The sequence below is a fragment of the Orcinus orca genome, chromosome 19, assembly GCF_937001465.1.
Source record: "Orcinus orca chromosome 19, mOrcOrc1.1, whole genome shotgun sequence".
Lineage (NCBI taxonomy): Eukaryota > Metazoa > Chordata > Mammalia > Artiodactyla > Delphinidae > Orcinus > Orcinus orca.
Genome location: NC_064577.1, coordinates 12032568 through 12044243, shown reverse-complemented (window position 1 = coordinate 12044243; position 11676 = coordinate 12032568). Strand labels below are relative to the sequence as shown.

General features: G+C 50.9%; 2 protein-coding genes across 4 annotated transcripts; one reads left to right on the top strand and one right to left on the bottom strand.

Moving 5' to 3' along the window:
- Positions 1–3123: 3123 nt before the first annotated feature.
- SHBG (sex hormone binding globulin) lies at positions 3124–9521 on the bottom strand. Its single transcript, XM_033422983.2, is given in 8 exon segments — positions 3124–4085; positions 4339–4546; positions 4948–5084; positions 5201–5360; positions 5596–5757; positions 6671–6860; positions 7986–8077; positions 8243–9521. Coding segments are annotated over 8 exon segments (1302 nt in total). The 5' UTR covers positions 8423–9521; the 3' UTR covers positions 3124–3912.
- Positions 9522–9536: 15 nt separating this feature from the next.
- On the top strand, positions 9537–11092 carry SAT2 (spermidine/spermine N1-acetyltransferase family member 2). 3 transcript variants are annotated; one of them, XM_033422981.2, is made up of 7 exons: positions 9537–9755; positions 9926–9977; positions 10114–10197; positions 10297–10398; positions 10541–10581; positions 10715–10826; positions 10911–11092. In XM_033422981.2, exons 1-7 carry the CDS (start codon positions 9690–9692, stop codon positions 10958–10960), a joined length of 507 nt encoding a protein of 168 aa, XP_033278872.1. In that variant the 5' UTR covers positions 9537–9689; the 3' UTR covers positions 10961–11092. The 3 variants fall into 3 exon arrangements, with proteins under 3 accessions (XP_033278872.1, XP_004266950.1, XP_033278873.1); XM_004266902.2 differs by having other exon boundaries at positions 10715–11092; XM_033422982.2 differs by lacking the exon at positions 10114–10197 and having other exon boundaries at positions 10715–11092.
- The last annotated feature ends 584 nt before the right edge of the window (positions 11093–11676 follow it).

Sequence of the window (11676 nt, the reverse complement as noted above, 5' to 3'; positions counted from 1 at the left end):
ACTTGGAAAAGAAAGAATGAATGTCTTCTGTACACTTAGGGCAGTTCTGGGGTAAGGCTGAGACTGCGTTGCTCCCTTCCATGCCTTCTCCTAAAGCTGAGGGTCAGCATGAGGAGGGCTGGGCGTAGGAAGGGAAGGACACTCTACTCCATGCAGCATTGGTGTTCACAGGGAAACAGGCTGAGGAAGGAGTGAGGGGGCAAAGAGCCATTACAAACCTCCAATCTCTTTCCGGAATCCAGTCCTCCCTCCAGCATCTCCAGAAAGGAGGAAGGGAATGAGAGCTCCCACACCCCCTCTCCCATACCCAGAGCCTGTCTTAGGTCTGTGCCCAATGATTCCCTTCCCCCACCAACCAAATCCCAGGGACTCAGCTGTCTGGGTTCCCAGCAAGATGGGTCTTTGTAGAGACAAGAACAAGGAAAGAAGAGAGCTCCAAAACACAGATATGGCTGGGGGGGTGGGGGTGGGGGAGGAAAAGTAGCGGGTTATTATTTAATGGGTACAGACTTTCAGTGTTACAAGATGAAGAGTTCTCGAGATGGACAGTGGTGATAGTTGCACAACATTGTGAAGCTTAATGCCACTGAACTGGACACTTGAAAATGGTTAAGATGGTAAAAGACTGAGGAAAACTGACTGGCTTGAATTTACTATTTCTTTTTTCTTTTTTTTTTTTGCGGTACGTGGGCCTCTCACTGTTGTGGCCTCTCCCGTTGCGGAGCACAGGCTCCAGACGCGCAGGCTCAGCGGCCATGGCTTATAGGCGCAGCCGCTCCACGGCATGTGGGATCTTCCCAGACCGTGGCAGGAACCCGTGTGCTCTGCATCAGCAGGCAGACTCTCAACCACTGCGCCACCAGGGAAGCCCTTGAATTTACTATTATAACGCCTCTTCTTTCTTGCAATTTATCATGGTCTGTGTAATGGCCTAGAGTGTCTTTGTTTTATGTGATGAAGGTATGTGTGATATTATGAAGGTATATATTTGTATTCTGTAACTGTTAAAGACTTAGCCTGACTTTAAAACATGCCACCTGGAACTAATATATAAATGTTTTTTATCTGTTGGCTTTTCATTTCATCCATGTATTCAATATATCTTGATTAAATTCCTCAAAAAATTGGTTAAGATGGTAAATTTTATGTTATGTGTATTTTACCACAATTTAAAAAAAAGGAAAGAAACACATGGTCCTGCCCTGACTAGATCAAGCCCCAACTCCTCAGCAGGACATACAAGGCCTCTCACCCCGTGGCCCAAGGAGCCTTCCCAGTCTGCCCTCATTCCATCTCAGCCTGCCCCCAGTTCAGCCACATCACACACCCTTCCTTATCTTCCATACCCGGCAGGCTCAGACTCATATTTCAAGAACTATGCAGGAGGCTAATGATATAAACAAGAGCAACATTTCTCATACAGGGAGCATTTTCTATATGCCAAGCACTGTGCTGCACATCTGACTTACATGATTCCACCAAACGCTCCTGGCAACCCTGAGTAGGGTGACTTGCCCATTTTGTAGATGGGGAAACTGAAAGATAAAGAGGTTTAGTCATTTGTTCAAGTTCCTGGCACTTCCTAAGAGATCCCTATTAAATCATTTTACATATCTGTCTCTCTCCCCAGACCCCTGTTCTCCAGGGCCAGGACCAAGTCTTATTCATGTCTGGAGTCCCTATGGAGTACCTAACACAGTGCTTGGCATACTGTCAGGGTCCAATAAATGTTAGTTGAAAGAAAGAAGGAGGGAGAGAGAGAGAGAGAGAGAGAGAAGGAAGGAGGGAAGGGAAGAAGGGAAGAGAGAGGTAACACACAGGGTGGAGTGAGTGGGTAGACCAGGCTTGGAGCCTACAGCATATGCTCTCAAGCTCCAGAATGGTTTTTAGGGGTGTGGGAGAGGCAGGGGACACTGGGCTGGCATTGTAGGTGCCCTTGGTGGGAGCCTGGCAGAGTCTGTGTAAAAACAGAGTCAGTCTTAATGAAAGAGTGTAGACAGCTCTGGATGGTAATCAGGAATCTTGGAATCTAGGGCAGGCTGGAGAAAGAGAGGTTGGGAGCACAGTGTCCTAGACAGGATGGGGTAGAGGGAGGAGAGAAAAGCTAGCCCTTGGGAGATTCCTCAGGGACACAAGGCCAGGAAGTTGCCACTCAGAACAACCCCCTTGGTGGGGACCAGGTGTGTTCAAGCCCTTGAGCCTCTCTCCCCACTGGCTTGCTCGTACCCGAGACCCCCATAGGACTGGTTTCTTTTCAGGTTTCTATTCAGGTCTCTGCTCAAGTGACACTGCCTCAGAGAGGCCTTGCCTGACCACCTGGCTAATGCTGCCTCTCCCCTACCACCCTTGATTCTACTACAGGATTTTATTCCCTTTATAGAGACAACCACTATCTGAAATGACCTTGCTTATTTATTTTTGTTTATGGACCATCTGGCAGTCTCCTCTCTTATACTGTGGGCTTCATAAGCGCAGGGATTGTGTCTATCCTTTTCATCAATGCATTCTCAGTGTCTAGAACAGTGCCTGGTACACAGTAGGTGCTCAGTAAATACCAGTTGAATGAACTTAGTCAAGTGGCCCAGGCTAACCCTGAACATTGCCCAGGGACCAGAGTTGAATTTGGGCTCTCTGGACATGCTGAGGACTCTCCTGAAAAACACTCTGACTGGAAGGAGGCAGCCATAGACTTGCAAACTTGAGATTGTGAGGGTCCAAGGAGGGGCCTAGGATGTGTCTTCCAACCCAGAGACTCTCTGGGGTCACTTAGGTCCTGGCTAATCCTTGTAGAAGGGGGACAGCAGGTCCAATGAGTGACTCACCCTGTTGCCTGGGTTACTGGTAGGAAGATCCTCGTAACCTAGGAAGCTGGGACACTGGGATCCCCATGGGGTCTGGAGATGGGGAATGGGCATGAAGTTTCCCAGGGAGCTGGGGGCTGAGGCAGGAGGGTACCCCAGGAAGGAGATGGGGCGCCAGGATTCTCCAGAGGTCTGGAGGCTGAGTCACCGTATGTTCTTTGAGGGCAGAGATATTCCCGACTCTGTCTGTTCTTTCCAGCTGGGACCAGCACAAACAAGTTCCTGTTTAATGGAGTAAAGACAAATTCATCTGGGAGTGCAGTTAGTGGGCCGAGATGAGGAGAGATAGAGGCAGCCTTCTCCCTCTGCTCTCCCCCCCTTTTCTTTCTCCCTGCTGCCTCCACCCCTTTTCCCAAAGGCCTCCATCTCTCTATGACCCACTCACGCCCCCTGCTGCTCCTTTCTTGGATAGCAGTGGCCTGTCTAAAGGACAACAAAATCCCATCTCTTCCCTTCCCTCCCGATTTCTGGGGACCAGCCCCAGAGGGACAAAGCTAAAGCCCCGGGGCTGCAGCTGCTGGGGAAGGAGGTGGGCTGCTGGCTCCCAGGAAGTGACTCGCAACTGGGGTGTGTGTGTCTGTGGGTCTGTGGGTGCTGTTGCTGGGATCTCAGCCTAAGAAGTCACCACTTCCTCAGGAATCCCTCCTCCATCCCCAGCCTAGGTCAAGGCCACTGGCCTTCGAGCTTTCTCAGTTCCCTGACTGCTCCTTTATGGCGTATATCAGAGTTTCCAATTATCCACTCACTTGTTAGTCTTTGATGGATGCCTGCCTCCCCCAGGGGACCACAAGCACAGAGAGGGCAGGAAGCAGGGTTAGTTTTTTGTTTTGCTTTGTTTGGGCCGCCATGTGCGGCATGCAGGATCTCAGTTCCCCGACCAGGATCGAATCCAGGCCCCCTGCGTTGGGAGCTCGGAGTCTTAACCACCTGCACTAGGGAAGTCCCGAAGCAGGGTAAGTTTTGCTCATCAGTGCAACCCGATGCTCAGCACAGTGCCTGGTACATTGCAGATGCACAGTAAATATTTGTTAAATAAATGAATGAGTGACATTCAAAGGAGGTTCTTAGGTGGGGATGTAATGGTAGTGTCGGTGCCATTGCCTGGGCTCTGGGGGCAGCTGTGAGTCCAGATGTCCTGGCTTCTGCTCAGGGCCCGGTCCATGTCCAGCCTCTGGCCTTGTGCCCGAAGGCCATCCAAGCAAAAGGATGCAGAAGAGGCCTCTCCTACAGCGAGGTAGTATGGAGGAGGCATTAGGGTGGCCGTGGTCCAGAAGCTCCTCCCCACTTTTCCAGTCCTCTAACCTAAAGTTTTTAAAGCACTTCCTCCCACTGTCCCCTTATCCTCTCTCTTCTTATGGCCTTCTCCTCTTCCCTTGCAGAGATTTCCTTCCCCTAAAAATGCATCCCTTCCCACCTCTTCCCCTCCCCTTAGCTGTTTCCCATGGTGTGCTGAGAAACTTCAACATCACTTTCTTACCTGGCAAAGCCTCCAGGAAGAGACGCCCCTGTGTTTCGGCCCAGAGGTTGAGGAGGGGGGCAGGGCCCATGGGAGGCAGAGCAAGGATCTCCTTCTTTGTCCCCTGGCTCAAAACCACCTTGGACACAGTCAGCTTCAGCTGAAGAGTGATCCCCAAGATGAGGGGCAGATCCAGCCCTGGCCCTGACACAGAAGACAGCACCACTTTCTGCAGAGTGTGTGGGAAGGGACATAAGTGGGGGAGGAAAGAATGAACTGCATCTGCTCCATGTGGCCCCACCCCTGGCTGCCTTAATTCTGTCTCTTAGCCATGCAGTCTATCTACTGGCCATTCCCACCACCTCCATCCTGCCTTAATTCTCCTGGCTTGGCCTTCTATAAAACCATACCCTCCCCAGATAAATATATAATCTAACTACAAGTCACTGTTTGCTGTGGGCAGCTTTAATATGTGTCTCTGCCCGCCCACCCCAACCCTTAAACCATTGTAATATTGACATTTTATTTTATTTTTATTTCTTTATTTTTTCGTAATATTGACATTTTAGAGTCCCCTTTTCTCCCACCGCTCCCAGGCTCCACTGAATGCAGCCAGCATCTCCCTCTTACTTGATCTTGGAGGTGGAGGCTGAGCCAGAAAGGGTTTTCTGGGGTCCCAAGGGCAAGGAGGTGGCCTGAGCCTGCTGCTAGCTGGAGTCCCAGGTCCAAGGAGAAGGCCCAGGGCTCTACATGAGGCCAGGGAATGTCTGGGGGGAGAAATGACCCTCCTGAGGTCTGAAGGCTGGGGATTCATGGAGAGAAGGGGCTGGTGCTGGAGGGAAATGGACACAGAGCTGGCCATGGAGGGGAAAATAACCTTTACCTTCGAGACTGAATTCTGCACCAGTCCCTGGCGGGAAGAATATCCCAGGTTGAGACTCTACAGCACAGCTTCTGAGACTAGTGGGGACAGATGCTGAGGTCTGGGCCTGCTGGTCCAGCCAGTCTTCCCGGCGCAGGCAGCCATCCAGGGCAGGGACCAGCTGGAGCCCGTGTGGGGAAGGGAAGATGCGGGGGATGCTGGAATCAGGATATCTGAGCGCCAGTCCCAGACTCCCACCCTGTTTATTCTCCTCCAAGATGCAAGCATTTGGCCTCCCCCATGCAGCTCTCACCCCATACCCCCTCCTTGAAGTGTGGACTTAGACCCCCAGGGCCACCCAGCCAGCAATGCTTTACGAGGTTTGGTCATGGTTCCTGCCCCTGTGACGCAGCTACCCGCAACCAGAGTTTGGAGGCAGGGAAGAGCAGCACCCCCAGAACAATCTTCACGATGGGCTGGGGTTTGTGCGCCAGTGGCCCAGAGACCTGTCTCAGATGCAGCACCTCCTCCCCATCCAGCCCTAGCATCACAGAATCCGCATGGATCTTCACTTCCATCTGCAAGAAGAAAAAGAGAAGAAGAATCAGAGGTTCCTGGGGCCTGCCTCCACCACTTTCTTCAGAGGCAGTCTAGAAAATGCCATACTGAAGATGGCAGAGTAGAAGGACTTGAGCTCACCTCCTCTCATGAAGACACCAAAATCACAACTAACTGCTGAGCAACCATCTACGAAAAAAGACTTGAACCTACCAGAGGCAGTCTGGTATGGCAGAAAGAACATGTACTTGAAGAGTCAGCTGGCATCCGCAGCTCACTCTGGACTTGTCCCTTACATACTAACAAAGCCTCAGAACTCCCTTCTGAAAAAATGGGGACAAGAATAGCAACTTCTGGGACTTCCCTGGCGGTCTAGTGGTTAAGACTCTGCAATTCCGGGACTTCCCTGGTGGTGCAGTGGTTCAGAATCTGCCTGCCAATGCAGAGGACACGGGTTCGATCCCTGGTCCGGGAAGATCCCACATGTCTTGGAGAAACTAAGCTTGTGTGCCACAACTACTGAGCCTGCGCTCTAGAGCCCGTGAGCCACAACTACTGAGCCTGCGTGCTACAACTACTGAAGCCCGCACGCCTAGAGCCCGTGCTCCTCAACAAGAGAAGCCACCACAATGAGAAGCCTGCGCACCGCAACAAAGACCCAATGCAGCCAAAAAAATAAATAAAATTATATTAAAAAAAAAAAAAGACTCTGTGCTTCCACTGTGGGGGGCACGGGTTTAATCCCTGGTCAGGGAACTAAGATCCCGCATGTCAAGAGGTGTGGCCAAAAAAAAAAAAAAAAAAGCAATTTCATGGGGCTTTTGTGTGGATTCAATGAGAAGACAATGGTAAAGAGATGCCCAATAACTTGGTTCCATTCCCTTCCTCACACCAGCTCAAGACACCCCTCCCTCAGGACCAAATCTGGCTTACCTGGTGCCACCTCCCATCGTCCAGCCGGGGTCCAGCACGCACTGTAAGTTGGGCCCAGTGATTATGAAGCTGGATCTCAGGCCTCCCATCCCGAAGTCCCAGCACAAACCAGTCATCCTCTGGATTGGTATCACCATAAAAAATCACTCCCTCTGGATCCCAGGTCCGAAACTCAAAGGAGGAGGAGGTTCTGGAAGGACACAGAAGGAAAGACTGGGTATGGGGTGTGCTCTTTGAGCATAGATGTGAGGTTGAGGGAATTGGAGTACAGGGAGAGAGAAGGACAGGGAGACAGGGAAAAGAGCGGGGCTGGTGCACTGTTTATAATAGCAAAGACATGGAAGCAACCTAAATGTCCATCGATAGATGAATAGATAAAGAAGATGTGGTACATGTATGCAATGGGATATTACTCTGCCATGAAAAAGAATGAAACAAGGACTTCCTTGGTGGTCCAGTGGTTAAGACTCCAAGCTCCCAGTGCAGGGGGCCTGGGTTCCATCCCTGGTCAGGGAACTAGATCCCACATGCGGCAACTAAAGATCCTGAATGCCGCAACAAAGATCCCACATGCTGCAAATAAGACCCAGCACAGCCAAATAAATAAATAAATATTTAAGAATGAAACAATGCCATTTGCAGCAACATGGATGGACCTAGAGATGATCATACTAAGCGAAGTAAATCAGACAAAGACAAAATACCATATGCTATCACTTACAAGTGGAATTTAAAAACTGATACAAATGAACTTATTTGCAAAACAGAAAGACTCACAGACATAAAAAACAAACTCATGGCTACCAAAGGGGAAGGTGGGGAGGGATACATTGGGAGTTTGGATTAACAGATACAAACTACTATATATAAAATAGATAAGCAACTTCTGTTGCTTATTCCTTGAAATGTGCCAGCTTATATTTTATCATCTTTTTTTTTTTTTAATCACATCTTACTACCAAGTTTGGTCTCTGCTTTTTGCTTCTGTTTTAGGAGCAATGACCTCAATAAAGAATATTTTTGGAAAATAAAAATAAGCAACAAGGTCCTACTGTATAGCACAGGAAACTATATTCAATATCTTGTAATAAACCATAATGCAAAAGAACCTGAAAAAGAATATATATATATAACATGTATCATAAATACATGTATATATAAAACTCAATCACTTTGCTGTACCCCAGAAACTAACGCAACATTGTAAATCAACTATACTTCAATTAAATAAAGCAAAAAAAAAAAGAGAGAGAGGAGCTGATGGAGAGAGGGTGAGGTCAGGGGACTAGGTCAAAGAATTAGGTCAACCCCATACTTTATGATCTTGGTGAGGTTAAAGGTCATGATGGTTACAAGTTCTTGTCCAGGGCCATTGCTGAGGTGCAGAGCAGGCCGGTCCTGAGTCCTCTGCCAGAGAGAAAAATAAACAAGCTGAAATAAGATGTGCCAGAGACAGACAGGAGGGAGAAGCACTGCTACAAGTCCAGAGGAGGAAAGAAAGGAAGAGAGCAGAGCTAAAGTGTAGCTCACTTAAACACACACAGGGCTTAGCGCCCTGTCCTGCTCCTGTACCTGTCTGGGGAGAGTATGTCTCACGGCTCATCCTTCATGGCTGGGAGGCAGCAGTAGCAGCAGCAGCGGCAGCCCATGCCATGTGGCCGGTGGACCTCCGCTCTCCATAATCAGCCGCGGTCCTCTCTGTGCCTCAGACAACTCTGAGGAGAATGCGTGGGGGCAGGCAGCATCACACATGGTTGGTGGAGGGTTAAATGTTGCCCCGGGGGAAGAAGGGGGGCAGGAGACAGGGCCACTGACCCTACGGCCCCTCTGAGGACAAATGGAGTGAGGAACAGAGTTCCTCCACTACCCTCCCCCACTGCTGAGAAGGTTTCTGAGCTGGGAGAGGACACCTCACTTCCCCTCTCCTTCTAGAGCCTGACCTGGGTCCTCCAAGCCTTCTGCCCACCTGTGGAGGCTGCCTTGAGGACAAATATGAGATCTAGAAACAGACATGCCCAGATCCCCAAGTAGCATCCTCCATAAGGCCTAGAGCTGTGAGACATGGAATCCCAAATACTAGCTGGGTGACTGTGGGCAAGTCACCCCACCTGTGTGCTTTAGTGTCCTTGTCTGCAAAATGTGAAAAATACTTGCTTTCCAGAGTTGCTGTGAATGAGGATGAATCGAGATGATACAGGCACAGTGCCTGGTATCTGCTCTGAGCTCTTCCCTTAGTATTTTCCCAGGCCTCTGAGGCTTGCTGCATAGGGAGGTATTGTCTCTGAGTGTGTTTCAGTGGATACTAAGAGTCCTGGTCCCTCCCCCCGCCCATTATCTTCTCTTAGCCGTCGACTACAAGGCCTAACCATTTACCAGTAGAAATTCATCACCCTCTCCCTGACCCATCTTAAAATACAAATGCCCCCAAGAGGAGTAACACTTTGAGCCAGTAGGCAAGAGTTGGAGGTCTTGGGGCTCACCCCGAGTCTGGATGGGCTGGAATGGGTGAGTTGGGGTGAAAGGTAGAGGAGGTATCACTGCACACTTCAGTTAAAGAAGGAGGTATCTTTTGAGCCGTGGAGTTTCTCCAACGGAGGCTGGAACACCCAGATAACAACAACGAGGAAGCCTCGGCAGTCCAGCCTTGACCCCTGCGGGGTGTGCGGTCAAGAGACCCGGCCATAGGGTTAGAGCTGGGGGGCGGCGGGTGCGCGGGGGGCGGGGACATGCCTGCTCTGCAAGCTGATTGGCTGGCAGGTGCGCGCTGTAGGGGCCCGAAATTAGGGGCTACCAGGCCGTGCGGACCGCTAGTCCCACCACTCTCTCCGCCCCGCGGCAGCCGGAATCGGGCTTCTGCTTCCCAGCCCGCGGCTCCCCCACCACCTCGCTCCCCACCACTCCCCCGGCTTTCCGGGATCCGAATTTGGAGGCCCCTTAAAGGGTCCCCGTTGCTCTTCGTCCGGTCCTGCAGAAAGGAAGTGGGGATCCTGGACTTCGGTTCCAGACGGTGGAGATCGGGATGGCTTCCGTGCTGATCCGAGAAGCCAAGGAGGGAGACTGTGGAAATATCCTGAGGCTGATTCGGGTGAGGGCTGCGGGCCGGAAACCGGGGTCCCAGAGGGGGTCAGAGCGGCGCTGCTGGAGTGGGGACGGGAAGGAGGAGGTGGGAGCAGAGGGAGGAGCGCGCCCAGGGCTCCTGCTTAGGGAGCAGTGAGGCCCTCCTGCCTTAATCTAGCCTCTGTCCGCACGCTGTAGGAACTCGCTGAGTACGAGAAACTCTCAGACCAGGTGAAGATCAGTGAAGAAGGTACGGGCCCAACACCTGAGTCCTGACGGAGGCTGGGGTGGAAGTGACGGATGGGTTCCCCAGGCAGTAACTCCAGACTGGGCACACACCCAGGCCTTCTTTCTCTATCTCTTTGTCACAACTCCGATCTCTGCAGCCCTGAGAGCAGATGGCTTTGGAGAGAATCCTTTCTATCACTGTTTGGTAGCAGAGATTCTTCCTGCGTCCGGGGAGCCACAGGGTAAGAGCACCCTGATCTCAGAGGTGCCTTCTCCAGTCAGCCTCAAAGGTCTCTCCCCTACGTGCCCAGCGGCCTGACCCTTCTTTTTTTCTCTCTCAGGGCCCTGTGTGGTGGGCTATGGGCTATACTACTTCATCTACAGCACATGGAAGGGACGAAACATTTATCTGGAAGACATCTACGTGAAGCCAGAGTATCGGGGTACTGGGCAGAGGCCGGGATGGGAGAAAAGCAACCCATAGACTGGACCACCATCCCTTGCCTCTTAATCCTAGCCTATGGTCTTTTCTGGTCCCCTTCAACTCAGACGATCCCTCTTTTTGCCTTTTTCTCCCCACATCAGGTCAGGGGATTGGCTCCAAAATAATCAAAAAAGTGGCTGAGGTGAGGAGAGGGATGGGGCTACAGGCTGGGCCCTGGCAAAGCAAAGCTGTATGGGAGGCACCTGGGTTGAATGGAGGGCGAGCAAGTCTTTTCCTTTTTGACCCAGGAAAGTGAGTGGTGTCTTCTCCCACAGGTGGCCCTGGATAAGGGCTGCTCCCAGCTCCGCCTGGCAGTCCTAGACTGGAACAAGGGGGCTATGGACTTGTATAAGGCCCTAGGAGCCCAAGATCTGACGGAAGCTGAAGGTTGGCACTGCTTTCGCTTTGAAGGAGAGGTGATGAGGGAGTTGGCAGGAAAGTGACGCCATCCCTTGCGGATCTCTATTTCAGCTTCTTCATCCCCACCAGCTCAAGCAGTCCTCAGAGACTGCCTCCACTGACCAAGGCCTCCCTGAAGGAAGGGAAGGAGGGTTGGAAGTGAATACTCCCAGACGGAAAGAACAGAGGTGAGGAAGAGGCAAGGCTTCCCACCTCCTTGTTAAGGGTGAAAAATAAATGAGAATTCCCATGTGTTGATGTGGTGTTGGGTGGAGGAATTGAGGATGTGACAAGCTTCAGTTATTACGACCCTTCCTCAGTGTCTTCTGGTCAGTGGATGTTGCTCCTGGGGATAAAAGTGGGCCTAAGATGACTTTCACCCACAATGGACCAGAGTATTGACTCTGGCCTCTAGCACACATATCAGGCTTGTTGCTCGGGCTTGGGACCCAGACAAAGGCCTCCAGTGTCTGGACTGGGCTGTGTAGAATCCGAGACTGAGGCAGGCCCACCGACTCAACAGACGGAGCAGGTTGCCACCTGGTGGTGGCATTTTAGGGACACTGGGAAGGACCACTGGCCCCAACTTTTCAAAAAATCCACTCACCTAGCGAGTGCTTTTTCTTTTTCAAAAGTCACAAAGCCTTTATTTTCAGTTCAGCAGAACCAAAACAAACCTTTAGGACGCATGGAGACAAGAAGGGAAACAGGTTCATTTCCTACTTTCATCATATTTCGTAATGCAGGTTTGTTGTAGAGAAGTTTGAAGGGACATATAAAAATAAAATCCATAGCCTTACTTACATCTCTACTCTTAACCCTTTGGTATTGATTCTTT